Raw genomic sequence first — 25,310 nt, 5'->3', positions numbered from 1 at the left:
GGGGGATCCAAGTCTAAACATAAATTCATTTATATGTCATAGACATCTTATACACAGCCTGAAGGTAATTTTATACAGTATTTTAAATAACTTTGCACATGAAACAAAGTTTTTATTTTGTTATCCTTTGGAGGGGGAATCTGGGTGTGTGCAACTGAAGGGGCTGGGAGGGTCTTTTCCCCTTGGGGATGCTGAATCAGCTGTGTGTTGTGTCCTCCCATTTTGACTGTGACCTGTCACATGAGGCCAGGTGTGGAATTTTCCAGTGGCAGCATCATGTCGATGCTCAAAAAGTTTCAGATTTTGGAGCATTTGGGATTTCAGATTTTTGAATTAGGGATGTTCAACCTGTACTTCCAGTAGACTAAGGAGGGAATAAACACAGAAACAACTGAGAAGTCTTACCCGGTGAAGCCCATTTTTTCCATAGCCAGGGAGAGATGAGGTTTTAGATGATGGAATATGTGAAGCTGAATGAAAAAAAGGTAAGAAAGCAATTTTCAGAAAACCGGAAGTTCAGTTCTTTATGAAAATGGCAGCGTATTGTCCATCTTGCAGAACAGACGATTTAGAAAAACGAATTCAAATCACATTAGGCTCAAGTGTTCACAAAATGCCAGAATATTTGGCTGATGCAGGGAACGGGTGGACAGTGATATCACTGGGGGTGGAGGAAGAAGTACAGACACTATAGTGGGGCTGAAGCCAGCTGCGCTCCCCACAACTCTGCCATGTAGCTAAGGGAGCGGCATACTTTATCTCTTTGATCCCTCAATATAACCATAAGAATGCTATGATTATTTCCATTTTACAGAAGAAACAGGGGCTAAAACAAGTTAAGTATCCTGCCAAAGGTCATCCAGCCTGTAAATAGCTGAGCAAGGATTTGAACCCAGGGATATCTGGGTATGTTAGCCCATGCCCCAGTGGATACCGTAGCAGTAACTGACCTGGAAGCCAACCACATAAGTTATCGAGATGTATGGGTCAACCCCAGTTGGACTCCTGGGAGGTCTGGTATTGGGTCTCCCATCTGTCAGTGGCATGGAAAACTCCACTGGCTGCTGGGCTTTGGAGGGAGCAGACCCGGGCTTGAATTTCAGTTCTGCAACCTAACACCTCTGCATCTTTGGACATGATCTTTTTAGTCTTCATGTCTTGATCTATGTAGGTATAGTGTTCTATATATATATTTTTTTATTTTTAAGGAGACGAAGTCTCACTATGTTGCCCAGGTGGGGCTCAAACTCCTGGGCTCATGAGATCCTGGCCTTCTGAGTAGCTGGGCCTACAGGCACGTGCCACTGTGCCCAGCTATTCTTATAGAACATAATCTCATAATTAGAAGGAATTTTGAAGATTAGCAAACCACCAAATCCAAGATCAATGCCAGTGAGGCATCCATGAGAGGCGGTAGGGATTCAGGTTAAGAGTGTGGGCTCTGGGGTTATAATACTTTGATTCCTAAATCCTAGATTTGCTAGTTATTAGCAATGAGACTTTGGTTATGTTGCTTAAACTTCCTGTATGTGTCTCCTGATCTATAAGGTGGAGATGAAAATGCTACTGCTGCTAATAACAAAAACATCTACTTCTCCGGCATGTTGTGAAGATTAAATGAGACAATGTTTAGCAGAGGCGTCTATATATAGTCAACATTAACTACATCCTTTAAAGGAACCCTTAGGAAAGAAAATTATGCTCTGGTTCAGAACATGGGAGAAGAAATCTTGTGGGTTAAGAGGGGATTGGCTTATGACAAATGAAACCAGGGGAAAATACACCGATTGACTATTTCAGCCCAGCGTACAAGAAATCTCCTAAGGTGTCAAAACAACACTGCTAGTCCTCACCTCTTGCACTGAGTATGTTTCTGTAAAATCACAATGCTTAGAAATGTCTTGTTCATGTTCTCTATAGGATTTCCTTTGAGACGAGTGTTCTAGAAGATAGACTTAGCACATGGGGATTGGCCCCTTCATGGTTCTTGAGACCTCCAAAGGCTCTCCCATTTCCAGAAGAAAGGAAACACATTTCTGGAAGAACCATGGCAAGCTTATAAGCTAAGGTGACCTGAAGTGGGTTTTCCTACACTTCCTTTCCCGTAGAACACTCTGTAGGTTCCATGATCACTGGTCCTGCCTCTCCTGCAACAGTCCAGGCAGGCTCCTTGCAGGCAGGTGGCTCTCAGCTTGGGGAATGCAGAGGCCAGGATGCTGCTCACCTGAGTGGATGGGAGAATCATAGCGACTGGCTGACAGCAATGACCTTTCCCGGTTCTCCATCTCTTCTTTCAATATCAACTGCCCCAGGCCAGAGTTAAGCTATTCACAGAAAAAAAGAAAAACGAGAGCAAAGACTGCAATTACTTTCATGGAACTGCAGTTCCTTTTTAGAAGATCTCGCAGAAGTCCCTGGCTCTGAGGGCCTGCATGCACGTGGTCCCAGAGCCTGGTGGTTCCTCAAGAGGTTGGTCAGGTTTTGGACCCTAAACCCCTCTTAGCCTTTTCAGTGTTGAAGCTCCACTTCCCTAAGCTGGGCTCTGTGTCAGGAGAATGTTTTCCTTCCTTTGCTCTCCCCTTGAAAGTGCCAGCAGGTGATCGCGGGAGGAATGTGCATTTGTGTGTGTGGATTTTTGATGCGAGAAGGGGAGATTAGGGATGGCATCCTTTAAAAAGAAATTGCATTAATTTGTTTAAAAACAAGAAAGAATAACAACACATGCTCATGGAACAGATTTCGGAAAATCCAGAAGGAAAGAAGAGTAACCCATGATCCACCACTCAGAGATCACATCATTCACGTTTTGATTTGTATCCATCTAGTATCTTTCTACACACATATAAAACCAGGATCAAACTATAAGTGCAAATTTGTATCCTTTCCTCCCAGATAACTAATACCATGTGCATCTCCTGTATCTTTGGAAAACATCCTTTCAAGGGATTCATCAGCCCTTTATTGGTGGGAGAGTTTATCACTGGCTGTCCTTCTGGGATGCTGCAGGCCCTTGCTACAGGCAGGGAGGTATGAAGAGGGCCAATTGGTGGCAGTCTCTTTCATCCCTTTTCTCCTGGTCCAGATATGCATACAAGGTCCTATGCATCCCAGGGAAAGACCTGGAGAGCCGCTCATTCCCAGGGGAATTCCTTCAGCAGAGGCTGCACGGGGGAAGGAAGGTGTTGTACCACCTGGGTGTGCACCACCTCGCTCTACTCGGCACTCCTGCACCCTTTCGACACACGCCCCTGCCCCACTTCGCCCCCGCCCCACAGTCTTACTCTCCTTCTCACAAAAGCCCAAACTTCTATGTCCCTCTGACCTCCAGCCTCAATGTCATCTCTTCTAGAGCCCAGCAGAGTATTCTAGTTCCTGGATGCCTGACCTGTCTCGCCTACCAGCCTGCAAGCCCCTTGCGGGCTGGGACCCTCCCGTACCCTTGTCTTGGTGGCTTGAATACAGCAATCATTCGAAAAATATATCTTATGGAATTGAAATTGAAGACAGCAGCGAGGCAGTTTAAGGACAAACCTTCATTAATTGCTCTTCTTGAAGTTGCCGGCGTCTCAGAAGTTCCTCATCATCTTCCTCTCTGCCACTAGATCTGCGTCTCGTGTCAGTTCCTAATTCCACAGCAAAGACAACTTCTCACATCAGCCCCACAACAAGGGAGTCTTAGCGGACTAGTTCACCTGTGCTCAATTTGTTAGGCTGGCAAGGTCAGCAGTGGTCTTTAACATTTTATTTTATTTTATTTTTTATTTCAGCATATTATGCGGGTACAGATGTTTAGGTTACGTATGTTGCCCTTGCCCCCCCCCCCCAAGTTCGAGTTCCAAATATGTCCATCCTTTGGGTGGTGCGCATTGCACTCTTTGTGTGTGAAAATACCCGTCTCCTCCTCCCCCCTCCCCACTTCCCCTCCCCCCTGCCCAACATCCAATAGATATTATTCTTATATGTGCATTTATGTGTTGATCAGTTAATACCAGTTTGATGGTGAGTATATGTGGTGCTTGTCTTTCCATTCTTGGGATACCTCACTTAGTAGAATGCGTTCCAGCTCTATCCAGGAGTATACAAGAGGTGCTATATCACCATTGTTTCTTAAAGCTGAATAGTACTCCATGGTATACATATACCACATTTTATTAATCCACTCATGTATTGATGGGCACTTGGGTTGTTTCCACATCTTTGCAATTGTGAATTGTGCTGCTATAAACATTCGGGTGCAGGTGTCTTTCTTATACAGTATCATTTGGTCTTTTGGGTAGATGCCCAGTAATGGGATTGCTGGATCGAATGGTACTTCTACTTGTATCTCTTTAAGATGTCTTTAACATTTTAAAGTGAACAAGGGGGAAAGAAACGCCCGCCACCAATTCAGCACTACTGGCTGGTTTCTTGAGAAAACGGGCCCCGTGTGACAAGCCAGTTCAATACGTGAAGCAGGTAAGGCATGAATTTTGGCCTCCCAACAAGTAGTCTGCTCAAATAGAACTGGGGTTGCCACTGTAACTGAGCCCAGTCATCACACTAACCACCGGTCAGAGCTCATTGCAGTCAATGGCAAAGGCACCTCCAGCTGTCATTTTCATGTCCCTGAGGTCAGTTTTCAAATAGGAGGAACCCAAATTTATCTACCTACCAACAAATAGGTAAGATTGTTACTCTCTTGTGATAAGTTTAAAAATCTTTCACTTTTCTCTTTTTCCGAATATTTGGGCTTTTCATAATACTATTACTCTCTGACTTCTGCCGTTAGTAAATTTATTTAAAAGCAGGCTTTTTATGTTTCTTTCAAAGGATGGGGCTGTAATGTTTCCTTTTTCTCATCCTTTGAACAATGATCACAGAAGAGTTTTATACAAGTAGGTAAATCAAAAGCGTTAACAAAAAGTGCTAAAAAGTTACTTGGGAACAATATAGCACATCGTGTACGACATTTAAGCTTCCTGGAAAAGGGGAGACAGAGAATGGAAAGGAGGAATCTGGTGGAATGGTTGGAAGATTAAGATAATTACTGTTTTTCCTAAATGGCTTGGATTAATGTGGCTGTGGGGAGGAAACAGGAAAGTTTGCTAATCTAATCAAAACAAACTTTAACTAAGAATCTTAATTTTCATCGTTGTGATTAATGGACCAGAAATGTTCCTCATTTTGGAACCCAAAGGAGCTTTAAACTATTTAGTGATAATAATTTCCACAACAAAAACTTAATGCTCCCTCTCCCCAAAGCTGCTTTAAAGTCTCCACTAAGTAACATAACTGAACTAGGAATATCTAGGGTCTCGGAAACTTCCTGAAGGGCATGGATTGGGAGAGAAAAGCTGATGCCTGATTCTTAGTTCTTAAAATTCTTAAATGTCAATGTGGATTTTTTTCTCTTTAGTTTATATAAAAACTAATAGACAAGTTTTCAGGAACTAGATGCATCTCATCAACTTAATGTACAGAATACTTGTGAATAGTGAACTGAGAAGGCAGATTTTTCTTCAACTATTTGTGTAAATACTGATTGCTTTAAAATCCACTTACATTGCTTGTAAAAGTTATTCTGAAAATAACTCGATGAAAAATAGCACAATGAAGATGATTAGGAAATTTTGGAAAATTGAAGGCCTTTTAGGTTGTCAACAGAAATATGATAAGATCATCATATCTTTGTAAAGTTGACTTGATACATTTTTAGTATTAGCTTCTAGGTTTTCCAATACCTCTTTTTAGGCCAAATGATTTCACTACTGACAAAACAGTAAAGACACAGACATAATTTGAAAGCATAAAGCAAAGAATGAAACAGCTCAAATGTGACATTTTAGCACAGAACTCATGGAAATGATAATGTAAAATCACATAACTTCACGCAAGTAATATTTCAGAACATCCACTACTCTGTAATAGCCTTTTTTTAGTAATGGAGAATGTGATTTCGTAAGAAAAGTGCAAGTGCTAAGAGAATTGTAACTACAACCCAGAAATAGTCTAAAACAAATTTAACTGAAAGAAGTCACGCTTCTGCAGACATTCTGTAAATTCACCCACTAGACTCTAATTATATGGAACAATGTTCTCGCCATAAGGCTTTGACTCGACAACAATGTTCCCAGACTTACTGATTTTGCAGTAATGACTCTGAGAGTTTATGCAAATCATCAGTTTTAGACCAGTTCTGGATCTCAGTGGGTTTGGTTAGAGCAAGGCTCTGGTGGATGTGTTTTGTAATTTTTAAGCATTTTGCATACAAATTAATACCACCTTAATTCTTTTCACTATTCTACCTCTTGGTCATAGTTTTCTCAAAAATCCTCACATTCCTGCACGTTTTAAGCATTTCATTTTGAGCTCTCCTAGCAGTTTGTCCCTTTGACTTGGCTGCGACGGTTCCATACCTACGGTGGCAAGTGAGGGGGGACCAGGCCAGGGGTCCGTCTCAATCTTTGGTGTCTCGCTGGGATCTGGAGCCTGGGCTGCTGGGAACTTGGAAAACTTGATGATGTCTTCTGAAGACTTGCTCTGGGCTGCCAAGGCAGCTGCATCTAGGTGGGATCAGGAGTTGCTTAGCTATCAGTCTGCAAGGCAGCGGTGGTACAACCCCACCTACAGCTTTTCTGTTGTTGTTGTTCTCTGGCAAAAGTTTGAATTCCAGGAAGTTCTGTTTATCATCGTTATCAATTGCCCCCAGTCATTCAGAGGTGCCTATTGACAACTCATTTTCCTTACTTTACATCAGAAGCAAAGCTTTATAGCTTTGTTCTACATCTGTTCTACATCTAAAAATCCTTATTCTAGAGTGTTGTCTAGTACTAGCTAGATATAGCTATTTAAATTAAAATTATTTTATATTTAATAAATAAAATATATTTAATAAAATATAAAACAAAAAATTAATAAAATTAAAATTCAGTTCCTCCATTACACTAGCCGTATTTCTTTCTTTTTGAAGAGACAACAGCTCCCTATGTTGCCTAGGCTGAACTTGAACTCCTGGGCTCAATTGATCCTCCTGCCCCAGTCTCCTGAGTAGCTGGGATTATAGGCGTATGCACCATGCCTGGCTCCACTAGCTATATTTCAAGGGCTCAGTAGTCACATGTGATTATTGGCTACTATATTGGACAACACAGATATAGAACATTTCCATCATCATAGAAGGCTCCATTGGACAATGTTCTCATAGAGTAATTAATAATTTGAAGTTAAAAAGCTAAGTTAAAAACTTAGCTCTTTTGTCATTTGACTGCAGTTGTCATTTAACTGTAGTTGTTAATCATTAGAGGGTTGGCTGGCTTTGCATCTCTGGGCAAGAAGCCATAACTATATTGGGCCAGTCCACTTTAATACATATATATTATATTATATACGTGTCCTTGAGTCCTAGGAGAAATGGAAATGGGGAAATCCACTTTTAGCTTGCAGGAATTTAGCATGCTTGCCATACCCACTCATTGTTGTGTTCAAGAGTCTGTGACACAAGTGAGTCATCCAACTTTAAAACAGCAAAAGCCAAACTGGAAGCAACAAACCAGGTTAAAGGTCAGTCCCTGATTCTGGCTAATTTTGCAAACTGGCCTGGGATGTTACTAAATATTTCAAAATATATTTATATTAAATAATGCTTTAAATAAAAAAAAATGTTTTCCCTGTGGGTTCATGTATTTTAAAATACGGAAATAACCGTTTGAATCTTTAGCTCCAATTCCTCCATTTTTCTAGTAACCTCTGGGTCTCAATTTGCTTAAATGATTTAGCCAAGGTCACCCAATAATAAGGGGTAAAGTCTTGGCCAGGCGTGGAACAGTGTTTTTCTGAATCTCTAACCTCATGAGAAAAAAATTTCAGCTTGGAAAACACTACATATTAAATCCCCTTCTTAAAGATGGACAAAATATGTCAGCATATGAAAGACTGAGAAGTTCGGCATTCCCCAAAAAAGTGTGACTTCAGTTAAACCTATCTAGCCTTTCCCAAATGCATCAGGGCACAGACACCAGTTTGGGGCATTAATATCTCTTTCTTTGAAATGGAATAGCTGTTTGCAGAACATCCTTTGGAAAGTGCTGATCTGGCTGGGCTATTCTTAATTAATTACAACAGACTGAAATAAAGACTTCCGTCAAAATAAATAGCATGAAAAGAAGCCAATTAATCCCTTCCAAATAAATAATCTAACAGTATTCAGTCTCCTTAAATCCTACTTGATTATTTACGTTCAGAGAGGCAGGGCCTGAAGATTTTAGTATTTCTAAAACTCTCTAAATTGATAAATCAAACTCTGGGAATCTTATTCTTAAATTAACAAAAAAAGCATGACTTCAAACAGTACTTACGCATTAGAATTGGTGAAGTCAGTAGTTAAACATTCACATGTTAATGAGTGTGTGGGAAGACATTAAACCATAAAAAGCAAAAACAAAAACAATGTTAACAAACTTAAAAAGCAAGCACATGGTGTAAAACCTTAAACAAAAAGATGAGAAAAAAAAATCATAGCTCTAGAACCCTTATCATACGCACTTTTTCTTTTTCTACTTAGTATTTTGGCCTAAAATTTTTTTCCTTGTACATTTTCAACTTTATTTGCTTTTAATGTCATCCTAATTCTTAAGGACTCATTCATGTCTACTGGATTCTGAAGGCAGCCTTCAAATTTCTAGGCATAATTTGTGTATCATTTTCCGAAATCACCTGAAGACCATTTTGGCTTTCTATCTATTCGCAAAGATTTATAGCAGATAAATATATAGGGACTTAATAATGGTGGAGGAAAATGTGATTTACATAAAGTAATGTGATTTCCTGGATTAAAAAAAAAATCTGTATTCCCAGAAAGGAAAACAATTATAAATCCATTTTCGTGATTCTTAGCATGCTAGAATTTCAGAGACAAACTGACCTAACTGGTTTTTACAGATGGGAAAGCTGAGACTCAGATGTCCATGACATCACAGAGCCATTTAGGTAGAAAGTGGGACCAGAGCCACAATCTCCATGCCGGCTCGTGCCCTGTCTACTCTGAAATGCAGATGACTTCACACGCCCTGTAAGAAACTGAGGACCTAAACAGCGGAGTCGATGTAGGGAGGCTCAGTCAAATTAATTTTTCTAGGTGGCTGTTTGTCACTAGTTTTAATTAGTCAAACTTATTGTAAGCTCGGCAACATTATTTTAGAGATTGATTAAATTATTTGAAGGCCAAAAAAAAAAAAAAAAAAAGAAAAGTGTCTTATCAGGAGTTTGCAAGTCTGTTGTGTGACCAGTACCTCCCTTTCTCTAGGAATGGATGATACATGGTTTGATGGGATCAGAAATGGCCTAGAAGCTTCCTAATCAAGCTAAGTGCTCTCCATCCAAGAAAATCAATTTCACAATATTTGCATCTTAGCAAACCAGAAAGACATAATGTGCTGGACACCCAGTTTGATTCTCAGAAGCAGCAGCAGGTAAGCCTTTCAGAGGACAGCAGAGAGACGTTCAGCTGACTCTGCTATTTAAAAGCTACGCGGAGGAAAGCGGGTTTTACCATGCTGTTTGTAGATGGGTGGTTTTCGGTAAATGTTGATCCCTTGATCTGTGGAAATGAAAAGCAAAGGTGTGTGATTATGGGAACCAGTTCAGTGATGGGAGAAACAGATCAACCAAGGGGCAAACCAAACTGAAGACTCTTGAACAAAAATAACCCAGGTTAACTTTTGTATTACAAAGATTGTGTTTATCGAAGAAAAGATTACAGAAATGAGTGGCTTACTATGGACAAGTGATGTGGGAAGCCTTTGTAATACATCTTAGGCTATACAGAGATGTAATTAATTCATGAGCCATTGATTTCAAATACACACTTCACTGAAAGTAAGATTAAAACAGGAAGAAATGCAGGCAGTGGAGGCGCTCTAATGGTGAGGAAGACATAACCAGTTTGGGGAAAATCCCCAAATTGCTACTGTCTAGAAATTGAGCCCCCAGTAGATACCAGTGGCTCAATTTACTTTTCAGCTAATGAGTGGAACAGTGGAAAGCAACGTTGAAAATTAAGAGTATTTTTTTTAAAACATACAAATACTTTTTATTTGTAAGGTTAGCCTGGTGTGTGGATGGGATGTTCCACAAAACCCTAATTTGTATAAGCCAAATTAAAAAAAAAAAAAAAAAGAAAGAAAAAAAAGAAAAGAGAGCTAAATACTATTCATATATTTATATAGGACTCATATGATTATGCTACCATTTCACTTTAACTACAAATACTTGGGAAATTTCTAAAGGTTTCTGCTTCCCCAGAATCTTGGGCGCTGTATCTTGGTGGGGCATTCTTCATGTGAAAAATCCCAAATATATAGAATGCTGATTACCAAGATTCAATGAAACTTTTAAAAAAGGGCAGTCCCAGAGGAGTGGTATGAATCTCACTGAACTTCCTTCTGTTTTTTTTTTTTTTTTTGAGACAGAGTCTCACTCTGTTGCCCTGGCTAGAGTGAGTGCCATGGCGTCAGCCTAGCTCACAGCAACCTCAAACTCCTGGGCTCAAGTGATCCTACTGCCCCAGCCTCCCGAGTAGCTGGGACTACAGGCATGCGCCACCATGCCCGGCTAATTTTTTCTATATATTTTTAGTTGGCCGATTAATTTCTTTTCTAATTTTAGTAGAGGCGGGGTCTCGCTCTTGCTCAGGCTGGTCTCGAACTCCTGAGCTCAAACAATCCGCCCGCCTCGGCCTCCCAGAGAGCTAGGATTACAGGCGTGAGCCACCGCGCCCGGCCCTTCCTTCTGTTTTATTAGGTAAATTTAGAATGCAAAAGATAAAATGATTATAGGTTCCGAATATGTATACTTATATTAGCATAATAATCTATTAAACTACTTTCAGTCACTAAAAGAAGCAAAACAATGTACTCTGACAGAAAAATAGCATCATGACCTCTGATGGCCAATACTGTTTCTATAAACTGAGCTGATGCTAAACATTAAGGTATCGATGGGTTCTGATTTTTCCGGTTTCTGATGGTAAATTACTAGTTGTATTGTGACAGCAAATGCTTGTTGACTACTAGAGCAAAGCTTGCAGCCCCAAGCCTAAATTGCAAGATATCTTCATGGGCTGTGGAGGTGGCTCATCAGTTATACACTGCAGAAAGACCACCCAATTCACCCAATTTCACATCTCTCTTAAAAAAAAAAAAAAAGGCAATGAAGAGAATCTCCATATTGGAGACAAACAGGAAATTTAACAGTGTTCTCAGGTGACACTGTGGTTCAGTCTTTAGGATGACAAGATAACTGGATTGTCATTGTGATAATTAGTCAATGACACCAGACCACAGAGGGGGTATCTTAGAAGGCACTGTTTCACAGAGAGGTAAAATTAAAATTTTAATTAAAAAAAAAATACAACTGAATCCCTCTCCTATACCTTCTGTCTCCCACCCTCTTCAAAAAGATGTGAGAAAACGTAAACCTTCAATATATTCCTGGCATTTCACAAACAAAAACTTTGGAAAGGCCCCCTCGCCAGATCCTGCAATTTAGGGTTTGTCAACTGTGCATCCCAATGAAGAGCATGAAAGATGAGACAGACGAGGTTACAAGGCTACATTCTACACTGTGACAGGACACCGAGACGCAGACCGTGTCAGCTCCTACCTGGAACATGGAAATGTTTAGGGGCCTGAGCGTAAGTTGGAGTTAGAGGGCGGCTGTCTGGCCGGTAAGGGAGAGGGGAGTTCCTGCCGCTGGACGGCTCATTGCCTCCAATGAGAAGAATGGAGAAAACAAAATGAGAGAGGGAAGAGAAACAAAGAAAACAAAGCAAGCGTAATAAAAATTCAAAACAACAGACTGGAAAGGAGGTTCGTCAAAAAGGAGAGGCAAAAGAAACAAACTCAATCCATCAACTTGGCTCGCGAAGGTGATACCAGGTTTAGTTTTGCGTAAGAGAGAGGTGAGTTCAGGTGGAGCTGGGTTAGAAGCAGCTGGCGACAGCTAGCGTGTCATTCCCACGCATGCAGCAAAGGCTGGGAGCTAGCAGCAAACTGATCGGATGGGGTGGACACCAGGAGGGATGGAAAGCCGCTCGCTCGTGATTCGGGATCAGCTGTCAGATGGTTAAATCCCAAGCACATAAAGGAGTATGCTATGCAAACCCAATACTCCCAGGCATGACGGCAGCGATCGGAACACACGTCTCTGATCCGAAGGCTAAGTCTGGGAACCTGTGCGGTCACCCAGTCCTTCCCCTTAGGAATACAAAGTGCCTTCACTGCAGCATATGTTTCTGTTCTCCTCACTTTGAAATACATACGATAGAGGCGGACCCCTTCTGCCAGGTACTTTGGGACCATTTATACCTCTCCCCACCTTCCTCTTCAAAGATGAGGCTCTACCCAGGCTAATGATTCAATTACTAAAACATTTACTGAGCACCTACTATGGCTGGGCACTGAGCTCCCACTGAGGACAGACAGATGAATGAGATATAGTCCCTGCCTTCAAGGGGCTCAGAGTTTACCTAAGGAGACAGACTTAAGACGAATATATGTAATAACCATGTAATTGCTTACTCAGAGGTATAAGAAAAATGCTATGGCACAGATAAAGGTGCCATCAATTCTTCAAGAAAGTTACAGAGAGAAGATGTTGTAAGATTGAGCTGGGCATCAAAAATTAAGCTCTCCAGGTGGGTGGGTGGGCATAATGGAAAAGGCCCATATTCCAGAGGCCTGGAACATCAGGAAAAAGGCGGGTGTGGAAGGGCTTGGTGTGTGGGAACAGGCTTGGCCATTGTGGCTGGACAGCACGGTGCTCTTGGAGGGGAGACGAGAGAGGGATGAGTTGAAGAGGAGAGCTGGGGCCTGGCCGCAAAAGCCTTAAGTGCCACCATAGCCACCGACGCTCTGTTCTGACCGGGAGGACAGCAGGGATGAACTGACGCTTGTGCAAAATTGGAAAGAGATTAGTTACTGGCCTAAATTGTCCTCCTACCCTACACAGGGGCAAACATCTTGTCCCAAGAATACACCAGAAGATGTCAGAATATCAAAAGATTATAGTAATGCTAATTACTTTTATTATTGAGTTATAAGAGTTCTTTATATATTCTGGGTTCAAGTTGCTTATCAAATACATGATTTGTCAATATTTTCTCCTGTTCTGTAGGTTGTCTTTTCACTTTTTTGATGATGTCCTTTGAAGCCCAAAAGTTCTTAATTTTGACAAAGTCCAGTTTATTTACCTATTAATGCTAATAATTTTAAATAAATCATAGATCATCAGAAAATAGAGCTCTAGCCAGTTTCTTCAGGTCAAATTGTCCTATATCTGGCCAGCAAAATATGAAAGATGCCAATTGTTAGATTTTAAAACATGTTGAATAGAATTTTAATTTCTCGATATGTATATTTGTAAGTAACCAGAGTACAGTCCTGTACTACATGGGCAGTAAGATATTCCAAATAGGGCTCTAGGTTTCTTACTGAGTCAAATTTAGATTCCAGGCTTTTGGTTACTGGTTTTCTGAAACTTCTGTCTTTTCTCCTGAAGAGTCAGTTTACCATCCAGCTCTAAATATGTTACAATGTTGACTTTATTACTTAAGTCAGATATTAGCTTCTAAAAATTCTGAAACTTCACCTCAAACGACTGATCTATTAGCAAGCTAATTTACAAAAATGTTATCTCATTTACCATCACTCTCCTAAAGAAAAGTTCATGCCTGAAAAGAATGAGTATAAAAAGCACAGGTAGAAGAAAGCAGGGGAGGGAAGATGACGGTTTGCATCTAGAAGGAAACAGTGTTTTCATTCATCACCACCAGTGCTCAGTGGGTTGCCTCGCCAGGAGTCAGTGCTTAATAAATGTCTGTGATTGAATGACTGAAGTAGGCCAACTAATTAATTCCACAGCTATTTGCTGGCCTAATTTAGCAAGTGCCCTGCAGGATTAACCATCTTCTTTCTCTGATCTCTTAATTAAAGGAAGCCAGCTGCTAGGGCAGGTAAGTCCTCACTTAATGCCGATAGGTTCTTGGAAACTTCGGTGTTAAGTGAAATGACCTACAGCAGGTCCTTGAATAACATCATTTTTCAATAATGTTGATGAGGAAAAAATTGGTTTTGTTAACCGTCGTTTTGCTTAAAGTCACAGTTTCCAAGAACCTGTCGACGACAGTAAGGGAGGACCCACTGTATACAGCAATGAGATCACAATAGCGCCCCTTTTATAACTTTCCCATTGGAGTTGATCTTGGATAACTCCAATTTAATTGTTTCGCTTAAGAAAAATTCTTTAATCCTATGGACATTAGAAATCATTAACAAGAGCAATCTACAACTGAAAAACGGAATAATGCTTGTGGTCCTTTCTCAAAAGAACGTCTAACGGGTCTCCACGTCCTTGCTTTATTTCAGGTTGTCTTTTGAAGGCTCTTCCTGGGTCTCCTGAGCACTGGCTGCCTGCCCTTGTTCCTTCACCTTGAACTCTGCTGTCCTTGAAGAACATCAGATGTTTCAGGGAAAGTTCCCACAGGTTTTGGTTATAATGCCCGCCCAGATGAAACTCCATTAAATCTGTTTCGATAATTATTAGCCAGTATTATGCACACACGAAACTATCTGCATATGCAGGACATGAAGGTTGAAGGTTTTTAGAATTAGACATTTGTCCAAGTATTAAAATCTTTCTAGATCCTCTGCTGGCCAGTGGCAGGAGAAGCCCATCACTTCTTGGATACGGTTGAAGCCTCTCAGAGGCTGTGGAGCGAGCGGCTGTCTGAATTCCCACCGGGGGAATTCTGGCTTAATGCTGTCACCAGAGGGGTGTGGTTCTTTATTTGGCTGTATGTTTTTAGCAACTATTGACCTCTCTAGTTGTTTAATAAAGAAAAAAATGCTAATGTATTCAGCTCTTTGTAAGTAATGTAACTCTATAATCATTTAAAACTTCCCATTAAGACATTTTAAAACCCCAGGTAAAGAGAGATCCAGCAACGCACCCATCTCTGTGATTTGTCACAATATGATTTTCACACATCACAATGGCTTATTGGGGAATAAGGTCTGGGAATAGACAACGTTGCTAGGTGCCAAATTCTTAGCCCTTGAAATACCAAAAGCATGACACATTTTTGGCATTTTTAAAAGGAAAAGAAAAATTTTCAGGAAGAGGACTATTCTCTTTTCCAACTTATACACTCTACCTTTACATGCCTTTCAACCCAACCTCAAAGGAAATAACTGAAGAGGACCCTAAGAGGTTTTGTGCTTGGTTCATTACTTAGACAAAGTAATGTAAAATGCATCAGGTGGAATATCATATTTGGAAGGTATTATTATCATCATCTATCAGCCCAAAATATGACTTAAAAATTTTTTTCCTAAACAGTTTTTTTTATTTTTATAGAGATAGGGGTCTTGCTATGTTGCCCAGGCTAGTCTCAAACTCCTGGCCTCACGTGGTCCTCCTGCTTCAGCCTCCCAAAGCGCTAGGATTACATGTCTGAGCCACCATGCCTGAACAGATATTGTATAAAAGTAATATACTAGCATATACATCTCATATGATAGCATATATATCACTCTCAAAACTATTTTGTTCTTTTAAATAAGTCCTCAGATTGGGCCACCCTAAGTTGTTAGTGATCTTAGCTATTGTGATGAGAAGCTACCATATTTATATTTGTATTTATATTTCTTGGCCTTTATCATTTTTAGCTCCTTTCCTGTCAGCCTAAAAAGCCAGTTTTTTAGTTCTTGGGAGAACATTCATTGGGAGGATTTTTACCATACATAACAAATTCACATGGTTTGTCTTCACTTTGATTCTCCTTTTTGGAACCATGAGAGACTGAGTGATTAATTCTAAGATAAATGGCTAGAAACGGGGGTGCACAGTTCTGCTGTAGGAACCTGCTGGAACATGGTATAGCTTTTTGGATGCTAAGTGCTTAGATTTCAAAATATAAATAAATATCTTAAGGGGACCTTAAGATAAGCTGGCAGCATCCAGAATTTTGAGACAGTTTCAAGATTGCTGGTGCTTGTCTAAAATGTCAATAGGAGTTACAGTTTCCTTCAGCAAGTGCCAAACATATATATATGTTTGCATCATAGCAATCCATATTTCTGGCAAAACAAGAAAGATTCCTTTCAAAGAGACTTAATATACGTAGCCCTCCTGCTCACAAATCGAATTTACGCTTCATGGACACAGAATGTAATGTCTAGCCGTATTTCAAAGGGGAAGGAAGAGAAATGTGGCAAACACTGCACAAAGCCCAAAACAAAGTGAAAATGGTTTCTCCAAATCTCTAGGCATAAAGTTGTCCAAATGGCCCAACGACATGCTAATATAGAATGAGGCTGTAAGGAATCTCAGAGAACAGAAATAAAAACACATCCCCAAACAAGACGGATGTTATGGAAAATGGGTAGAGGAGCCAATGAAGTAGAGAGATAGTCTGTGACATGCATCCCAGCTTTACAGCCATGCAGGCATCCTCAGCTCAGTGAACCCCTGCGCCTGGGCCACATGCATCAGAAACAAAGACCAGGAAGTGGACTGCACAATGGGAGGCTGGGCTTCTCACTGCCAGAGTGGCAAGGCCCTCCCTGCTTCTGAGATGAACATCCTACCTTGGGTTAAGCTCTCCAGCTCACATTCATTTTAAAAAACAGCTCCTCCAAGATCACAAGACAAGCTTCAAGAGCAAATGAAGGACTACAGAAAAACCCTGGGAGATGTTGCTTTATATTAAAGATATCTTGGATGTGTTTCTCAAGTGGCCATAGGTTCCCTCTGTTCTGAAATTTCCAAGTTAAAAAGCCATTAAATGGATACATATTTGTCAAAAGTAATTCCTTGGAGAATCATTATTTAGCCAAATATATTAGGCTTTTAAAGCAATATTTTTAAGGTATAAATTCTCCATGATTTTTTTTTAAGTTAGCAAAAAGCTCATCTGATTTAAAAGCATATACTATTATGTCCATTATATATTGTATCTGAAGTATATAGACTATTTCCTATGAACACAGGTATATGTCTAGTAAAAACAAAATGGGAGAGAGACTACGTTTTTTAAGTTCAGAGTCACTCTAATGACTTTTGGCCTAATGCTGAAAATTTTAGAATTTAAACCCAGAATATTTGACCACTTCAAAAACTTCAAATTCAGACTGAAAAGAGAAAAAATACGTGTATTTACATTTTTAATAAAGTGCCATTTAGGCACACAGTAGTATAATTGTCATAACCATTTGATATTACTATTGAAAAGTAAAAAATTAACTTTGTAATTTAAATGATTGAGAGTATTTCTTTGTCTTAGCCTTAATAAGAATACAATTTTCAAGTTAAAAAGAGGTAGAAAATAAAAGTTTGCTTTAAAAATTATACCTCACGAATATTTATGCTAAAACACATGCTCCTAACTAACATGAACGACATTTCCAGGGAGGAGAAGGCCTAGAGTCTGGTCCGGGTGCTGCCACAGCAGGGCTGTGAACCCCGGGGAAGATCCTTAACCAGGCCCCCGCTTCTTGGGCCCCCCCAGAGCTTCTTCTCAGGGATGTTCTGAAAAGCAAATGGAACGGTGGAGTCAAAGGAGACCTGGAGGCACCGCGCTGACCGAGGTACCACACACCACGACACTTCACCTCACACATCCCAGTGACCAAGGACAGCAGCTTCATCCTTCCTGCTTTCTAGATGAGGCAAGTGACACTCGAAAGAATACATAAGCAGCCCAAGGTCACACAGCTAGCAAGTGACGGAGCTCACATTCAAGCCCGAGATTCCAGCGTCCACAAGCTTTCCATCTCTCCTCATGGCCACCCACAACATACTGTTAGTCACTGACATTTGGTGATGTGTTGTTTGTACAAACTTTGTGTCAGTTGACAGGGCCCACGACATTTTTATTTCTACATAAAGTGTCTCTCTGAAAGATGAAGCATATAATAACCAAAGGAGGAAGATCACATTTTAACGAATCAAAAATGTGTTTTCTCTTGAATATTAGAAATAACCAAAATCTTCATTGGGCCAAGGGCTGCTGTATTAAGGTCTCTTTAAAATATACACAATTGAAGTTTTTTAAAAATAATTTCTTTATGATTTTCTAAACTTTTTCTGAAGTATCAACTTGACATTTGGTTAATAAAAAATTTTCCCCAGGATACTAATTAGCAATAATAATTTTAAATAATCTGTCGAAAATTTTAGAAAGTGCTACAACTACTGAAAAATTTGCTAACGGCAAATGGCGTATGTCTTCAATAAGCATGTCAGCAGTATGATTTTCAAAACAGAAAAATGCTGAAATAGCAAATTTATGAAATAACTGAACGCTCATAAGTGTAGTACAACTACCTTTTAGGACTCAGGTGCTCAAAAATCAGAGCAAAAAGAAGAAAAGTTTGGGTAGAGTGACAACAGAAATTCGATGAACAACACTGAGGCCCCGCGTGGAAGCAGCAGTGATGTGAGCACTTGGAACACATGGTTCGAATCCTTTAGGACTGTTTGAAAATTCATGATGACATCTGTGCTCACCTCCTCCTCCCTCCTTTAGCTATTTTTGTTGGTTAATTTGCTTCAAGTCAAGACTAGGGGAAAAGTTAGCATCCCTCTGGGAGCTCGTACTTATTTCAAATCACGGCCCCTTCATAGCCTCTCCCAGGTTCTTGACTCCCCCGACATGGACAGCCCCAGCTGAGGACTGCTACAGAAGCATCGTCAATGACGACAGAAACAGCAGGAATGCCATAAGGGAGCAGGGCAGGAAAAGAAAACAAAAAGCAGAGCTTCTCTCTTCCATCACACGGGAGGGAGTTAGGACACATCAAAAGAGGATCGCTCCCAGAGGTGGCTCAAAGAGAGAAATCTGTTACGTTCCGGTAGAGCTTTTTATGCTGCCCAAACATGTTAATGCAGTTAAACGGCTCTTCCCCATCAAGAAAACTTTTGGGTATTTGTTACTAACTACTGTTGTGTTTTGCTGAGACATAACATATATTATACCCAGGAAAATGCCCCAATTATATATTATATCTTGTTTTTGACACATACAAAAACAAAATAATAATATATACACTTTTTGAAGTGGCAGGTAATAAATGTTATGGTCTTAAATATACTTCCTGTTTCTTCATCGAGAGCCCTTAGAAATGGCATATTTCTCCGAAGGAGAGATTCTATGCCAGTTCTAAGACAACCCCTGGGGATGGTTATGACACACACAGGCATGCTGAGAGGTCCAAAGCTCGCTGCTAACTCTTGGAGATGCGCCTTATTAGCCTTCCCAGGGTGCTAATAAATCTCCACTATGCAGGGTGCTGCGTGGAGAAGCCTGCCTCCTTACCTTTGATATGGGGAATGAAGTGGTGTCGGAAGGGGGGGTTGGGGCGGGAGTCGCTGTGTGTGGGGCTGAGGCTGCTGGTGCGCGGGTTGGACAACCTCTGCACACCAGGAGACAAAAGCTCTGTGCGGCAAGGAGTCAGGGGCAGGGCACAGTGGAAACAGAAAAGAAGAACAGAAATTAACACAGGAGCAGGGAAAGTGCCATTGTTCCAAGGCAGGGGGGATAAAGAACGTTAATCAGCAGTCTGGAAAAGGAGGAAGGAAAAAGGGTTAAGAATGCACCTGCTAAGGGTTAGGCGAAGTGGGGAGAATTTGCAAATAGGTCCAGGTGGGTGCCCGTCACTCTCTGAGAACAAATGGCTTTGGTGAGAGGAATAGTCACCAGGATGTTCTCTGTCAGGATGATGCCAGATACCGTTGGGCCAGTACCGGGCACATCATTTGGACTCAACAATCGCTGTTTTTAAAAAGCAACAAAACAGAACCCTCTGAAACATATGTTTAAAAAAAAATGACAATCATTTCAAGAAACTCGAAAAGAAGTACTTATAGGGCGAGATTATTTTTTAAGCTTTAAATTTATCCCACTGGAAGTTTAATTTTATTTTGCCCACGTAGACGGAAAACCTGTTTGTGTTCCCTGTGTGGCAAAGAGTTACATATGATCTTGAGAACTGTGCAGCGATCGCACTGGGAGGCTGGAAACTCAGTTATCTCAGAGGAGGTTACAACCAAACCCAGACCGTGGGGACTGACATCATCATCTGGCATCTATCTACAGCTTAGGGAGTGGGTACTTTGGGGGGTTCCATGTGGATCACAAGTATGTTATCAGAATCCCACCAGCTTGACTTTAGAAGGGTAGAGCTCAAAACAATAATTATAAAGTCTAAAAATTGGTATTAATATCATGTATATATATAGTATATCGTAAAAAGAGAGAAGAATGTTCTAAAGCCTACTGGCTTCAGAGCCGTAATTGGAACATATGAAAACTTTCTCTGGGACAATGGTTACCCCGTAACCCCATGCCGCATCTGAAAACACCACGGCTGGTGACCTCTGCATATTTGACCTCAGCATATGTACACATGCAGGGTGGGGGCATAAAGGATTTCTTATCACACGGACAGACAAGGGCTTCAATCAAGACCCATGTCCAGGGCATGAATAAAATGAATATAGAGGTACATAAAAAAAGACAGACAGACATTTCTGGAAAACTTTCATTTACCATATTTCAATAAATACTGAGTAATATTTATAAGCCTAGAGAAAATTATACATTATTGAAGGATCAAATAGTTTCAATTCTCTACAAGTGTTAAATCTGTAGTTTTAAAGAGTAGATCGAAGCTTTTTTATGTTCTATTAATTTCCTTTGGTTTTATTTCTTGGACATTTTACGAAACAAGTTAGCATATGATTGCGTTTGTTCTCATCAACCTGTCCAGAAGCAAGCAGCTTAAAATGAAGTCTTCACAGATGTGCATCATCACCACCAAGTCTGTTTAGAGGCCAAAATCTTCCTTGAGAATCTATTTGTCAGGGAATCTTAGATCTGTGCTGAGATCTCCATTCTTCTCCTACTACGTATGTGAGACACCCACTTACAGCCACAGGGACTAAATTCTCTGCAGATGAAGGTCCACTAACATCCCCTACTATGTGGTCTTCTCTATTGTAGGACATCCCTGATGTTTTTATGTTTTCCAAGTCTGATTCAAAATCTTAGGGGTGGGAAGGGATCTCAAAAGTTATCGAGCACAACCCTGAGGCCTCTTTCTAGAAGGTGCTTAACACATTGACCGCCATGTGAGTTGTACTTAACTCAGACTAGTTTTGACCCTGGGGCTTTGTGAAGCAAACCCCTGCAGTTGATTCCTGAAGATCTTGTTGATGTTCTTATTGTTATAATTGACAATTTAATTCTAAAAACGTGGATTACATTGCATATAACTCACATACAGAAGACAATAAAAAATAAAAACTAGAGAGGATCATTTTAATAAAATGTCATGGCCCCAGGAGAAAAAATTTTTTTCTAGAGTGGCAGTCCATGTGTTAATAAGCAAGCATGCTTACTAACACCGTGTGCCTGGAGAAGGGAAACATAATAAACCTGTTAAGAAATGGCTAATACTGATTTCAGATGATGTTTATATGCCTAGAAAGCACATCTGAATTTTTTTTTAGCGATCTTCATTTTAAGTCTCAAAGTGATGAGATTTTCATCAACTCTAAAAAAATAAAAAAGAACTCCCTTGCTTCCAGTAGTGCACTGTCAAAGTGCATTTATTAAATGCAATTATTTAATAAATTATAATGAACATAGCCATAAAATGATATTTCAACAAAAGATATAACAAAATATAGTTGGATACCAGCTTTCATTTTGTTCTGGGAGAGCGGTAGAAATATTTAGCAGAGATTTTTCAATACATTATCAAGGATGGGGGAAAAGTCACACACAGCTATGGCGTATCACAGAGAGTGCATCCCAGGAGCAGCGAGCCTTACCAGGTCTGTGGAAGTGCTGGGGAGAGCGCGACGTGGTCGGAGTGTAACTGTGGCGGCTGTACACGGGGGAGTTGATGGAGCCCTGGCTTGTGGACCGGTGGATCATCCGATCCCGAACGTCTTGGTACCCCTGGAAACAGAGTTTGAGAAAGCATGAACACAAAGCACATTTAGATTATTATCATTTCCGAGTGGAACCAAGTTCCACGAACGCTGCCAAGGAACTATCCTGTCTACCTGTTCATGTAAATATTTTTAGGACCAATTCCATAAACATGTATGCGAATGCACATTCTGTAGCCAATGTGTTTTGGTCAAAACCCACAGTCTTTGCACTTATTAAAATTTTAAGATGTAAAATTATCAACTCCAGTAGAGATAGAGCTATGGGATAAGAGGTAATAATTCCTGTGACCATGTTGATACTGTGCTTTTCAGTTTTACAAGGTGCGTTTGCCTACCTATCAGATCTGCTTAGCAGTAAGGAAAGGCATCACCTCCCTTCCCCATTAAGGTAGAAACAAGAGTCCAAGCAAGTGTGTAGGTGAGTAACTAGTACAGGCAGAGCCCACTTTGGAACCAGCCTCCTGACTTGAAGTTCACACCTTGCTCTGACCACCAACTCACACTGTCTATAACACTGATCTGGTGACATTTTAAGTTGATTCTCCTGGAGAACACGTTGGGCCTCTAACTTCTCACCTTGGGGAACATACACCAAGAAAATAATTAAAAATGATCTTTAAAAGGAATAATTTACCAAAGATTTTTATAATACTGTCACTCATAAAGGCAAAAATTTGTATTACATGCTCAAGAAATTGGGGCATAATTAAGAAATCACAACGTATCAATTCATTGTAATATGATACCACCACTAATATGTCACCTACATCCAAACCTAGAAAAGGTTATACTAGGTAACAAGGACAAAAAATCCACACATACACAGACACAATATAAAACTGCTAAAAGAGCTGGAAGAGTACAAAGAATATTTTACATTTTAGGAATGTGTTGTCCTATGAAGTTTCTACTAGCACAATAAAAAGTCTGAAAGAATGCATGATGATGACTAAATTAAAACCTCAGTAACCACAGCTTTGTGGAATTTGAGAGCAAATGGCTTGATCCTGGTTGGCTATCACAGTAAATTAAACGACAGCAGCAGCAAAACAAAAAGCCCCCAAATAATGTGCTCCAACCTTGAAACTGGTCAATAATACAATTCTTCATAATTTCAGTTGTAAATTATCAGAATACTAGTGGAAATTAATGAATCATTGCACTCAGGCACAAACCATGAAAATACTATAGGATTTTTACTGTCTCGAATTACAGAGATTCCCTCCCATCAGTCCAATTTTATAAAGAATATCCAGAAAGTTGCTTGGCTTTAAGGCCAGATGATTAATTTTAGACAAAACAGAGTGACCGCCTATGAAGACGGTTCTGCATGTGGAACACACTATGGCCACTGCTGGCTGTTTCGGTAAGGGCCAGTACATTAGGATTCAGATCAATTAATTATAGACGAGGGCAGAGACCCCCATATTGGGACAAGCGGCTTCGGTCCCTGCAGACAGACACTTTTCAGCCACTTAGAGGTGCAGACTCAGATCAGTATGAAGCCATTTTTACTTCCTAGTCTCCACTTTACAAGAAATTTACTGCTGTGTCTTGCGGTCCTCTTGTACACGTAAGGAATCACCACATCCATCATAACTTCACGTGCAGTTTTTCTGTTTTTTTGTGTTATGTCCTTTTTCAAAAAATTCTAGCAACTCTCAAATTCCACCCACTCAAATGGTCAAAAATGGTACTTACTTCTGCTGATGGAGTAGGAGACAAAGTCCTTGGAGACTAGAAGAATAAGAGAGAATTTAAAGTCACAACGTTTGTTAACTCTTCACCAGTTTTAATGAGAATTTGCTTATCAGAATCCCCTGGAAACATTATCCAAAATACACAGGCCAGCACCCCTTGTCCACCCCCCGACCTGGATTTAGTAAGGCTGCTAAATTTAGTAAGGCTGCTTTAGTGGGGCTCACATGGGAAAACTCTGACAAAGTTCCTAGGAGACTCTGGTGCACATCTCTGCCTAAGAACCGTGGTTTTAATATAATAGATACATTGTGATGCTTTGTGATATGTGTGTGTTAGGTGATTAAGCCAGACAAACTGGAGATATTTCCCCTACGTATTCAAACTATGTTCATTTTACTATGATGAATCACGTAATCTACTGAAACATAGGATTTTGTAAACACGCTTATTGACTAAATTACAACCACAGCAGTCACTGTAAAGAGGACTGTGATGACCAGGCATGTGGCATCCTGCCCTGGCCGCCTCCCCAACAACACCCTCCAGCTTGCATCCTTCCAGGCACACAGGCTTCCTGGGGGCCATCAATAGGCCAAGCCCTCTCTCACCTCAGGGCCTTTGCACGTGCTGTCTCCTCTGCCACCAGTGCTTTTTTATCCAGATACCCGCAGGGCTCACCTCCACCTACAGTGAGGTCTCTGCTCAAACCCACTGTCACACAGTACCTCCGTGACCCTCCTACTTAAAGGAGCAACCCAGCCCCTGACATACTTTCTCCTTCCTCTGCTTCATTCTCCCTCATAGCTCCACCACTCTGTGAAATTATATTACGGATCTGTTTTCTACTGTCTGTCTCCCACATGACACCGCAAGTTCCATTAGGGGCAAGGACTGTTCATTCACAAAGGTGAATGCGAGCAGCTCCTGGAACATATTAGGCGCTCAACGAATATTTTCTGAATGAACAAATGAAATGTTTACAATTAAAATGCAAAAAGCTTTCACAAAGACATGAAATGAAATGCTCTCCAGAGCATTCTGGAGAACACAGCGGGGCGGATTTCTCAGTTTTAGAATTTGCCCTTTCCCCCCCATTTACAATAAGCTGGCGGACTCTCTCGCCCTCCCCAAGCTTCCTCAAGCCCATGGTCTCATCTGCAGCTACAGCCTGTCTCTAGGGCATCCAGGTTTGGTAAAGCCGGGCTCCTTGGGGGCAGAGTCCAGGTTTGCCCCTGCACCACTAGCAGGGCTCTGGAGGCACCAATGGTTACACAGGGTTTTAAGTTTACTATTGCAATGTTCCTAAAATGGCAATATGTATACGGATTCTGTAAAAGAAGAGTTAAAAACTAATGGGATAAATAACACAATAGCTTGTAAAGTTTTCACAGTTGCAAAATCCACGTATCGGGGAAGAGTTTGCTAATATATCTGATTTCTGATCCAAGGCGCATCTTCCATGCATAGAGAAAACCACAGGACCTCACCCCAGGCTATGGCAGGACCTTGCTGATACTGCTGGCATTTTTGATGAGCACTTATTATGTGCCAAAGACTCTTCTAATTCAAATATATCAACTTATCCTTAGAGAAAGCCTCTAAGGTAGGTGTTA

General features: G+C 40.6%; 1 protein-coding gene across 3 annotated transcripts in view; it reads right to left on the bottom strand.

The window, feature by feature from the left end:
- The window catches only part of ABLIM1 (actin binding LIM protein 1), a 221,275-nt gene that overhangs the window by 9,865 nt on the left and 186,100 nt on the right, over nucleotides 1-25,310 (bottom strand). The window contains exons 12-19 of one of the 3 annotated variants that reach the window (XM_012663914.1): nucleotides 23,698-23,733; nucleotides 21,871-22,000; nucleotides 11,638-11,742; nucleotides 9,527-9,574; nucleotides 6,396-6,542; nucleotides 3,532-3,623; nucleotides 2,225-2,324; nucleotides 406-470 (exon numbers count right to left, since the gene is read on the bottom strand). In XM_012663914.1, the coding sequence (XP_012519368.1) occupies nucleotides 406-470; nucleotides 2,225-2,324; nucleotides 3,532-3,623; nucleotides 6,396-6,542; nucleotides 9,527-9,574; nucleotides 11,638-11,742; nucleotides 21,871-22,000; nucleotides 23,698-23,733 (723 nt within the window). The remainder of the gene's footprint in view (nucleotides 1-405; nucleotides 471-2,224; nucleotides 2,325-3,531; nucleotides 3,624-6,395; nucleotides 6,543-9,526; nucleotides 9,575-11,637; nucleotides 11,743-21,870; nucleotides 22,001-23,697; nucleotides 23,734-25,310) is intronic. The other 2 variants (XM_012663916.1, XM_012663915.1) reach the window with 2 other exon arrangements.

Source organism: Propithecus coquereli, unplaced genomic scaffold (genome assembly GCF_000956105.1).
Source record: "Propithecus coquereli isolate 6110/MARCELLA unplaced genomic scaffold, Pcoq_1.0 Scaffold84, whole genome shotgun sequence".
Classification (NCBI taxonomy): domain Eukaryota; kingdom Metazoa; phylum Chordata; class Mammalia; order Primates; family Indriidae; genus Propithecus; species Propithecus coquereli.
This window is presented reverse-complemented; position numbering and strand designations above follow the sequence as displayed.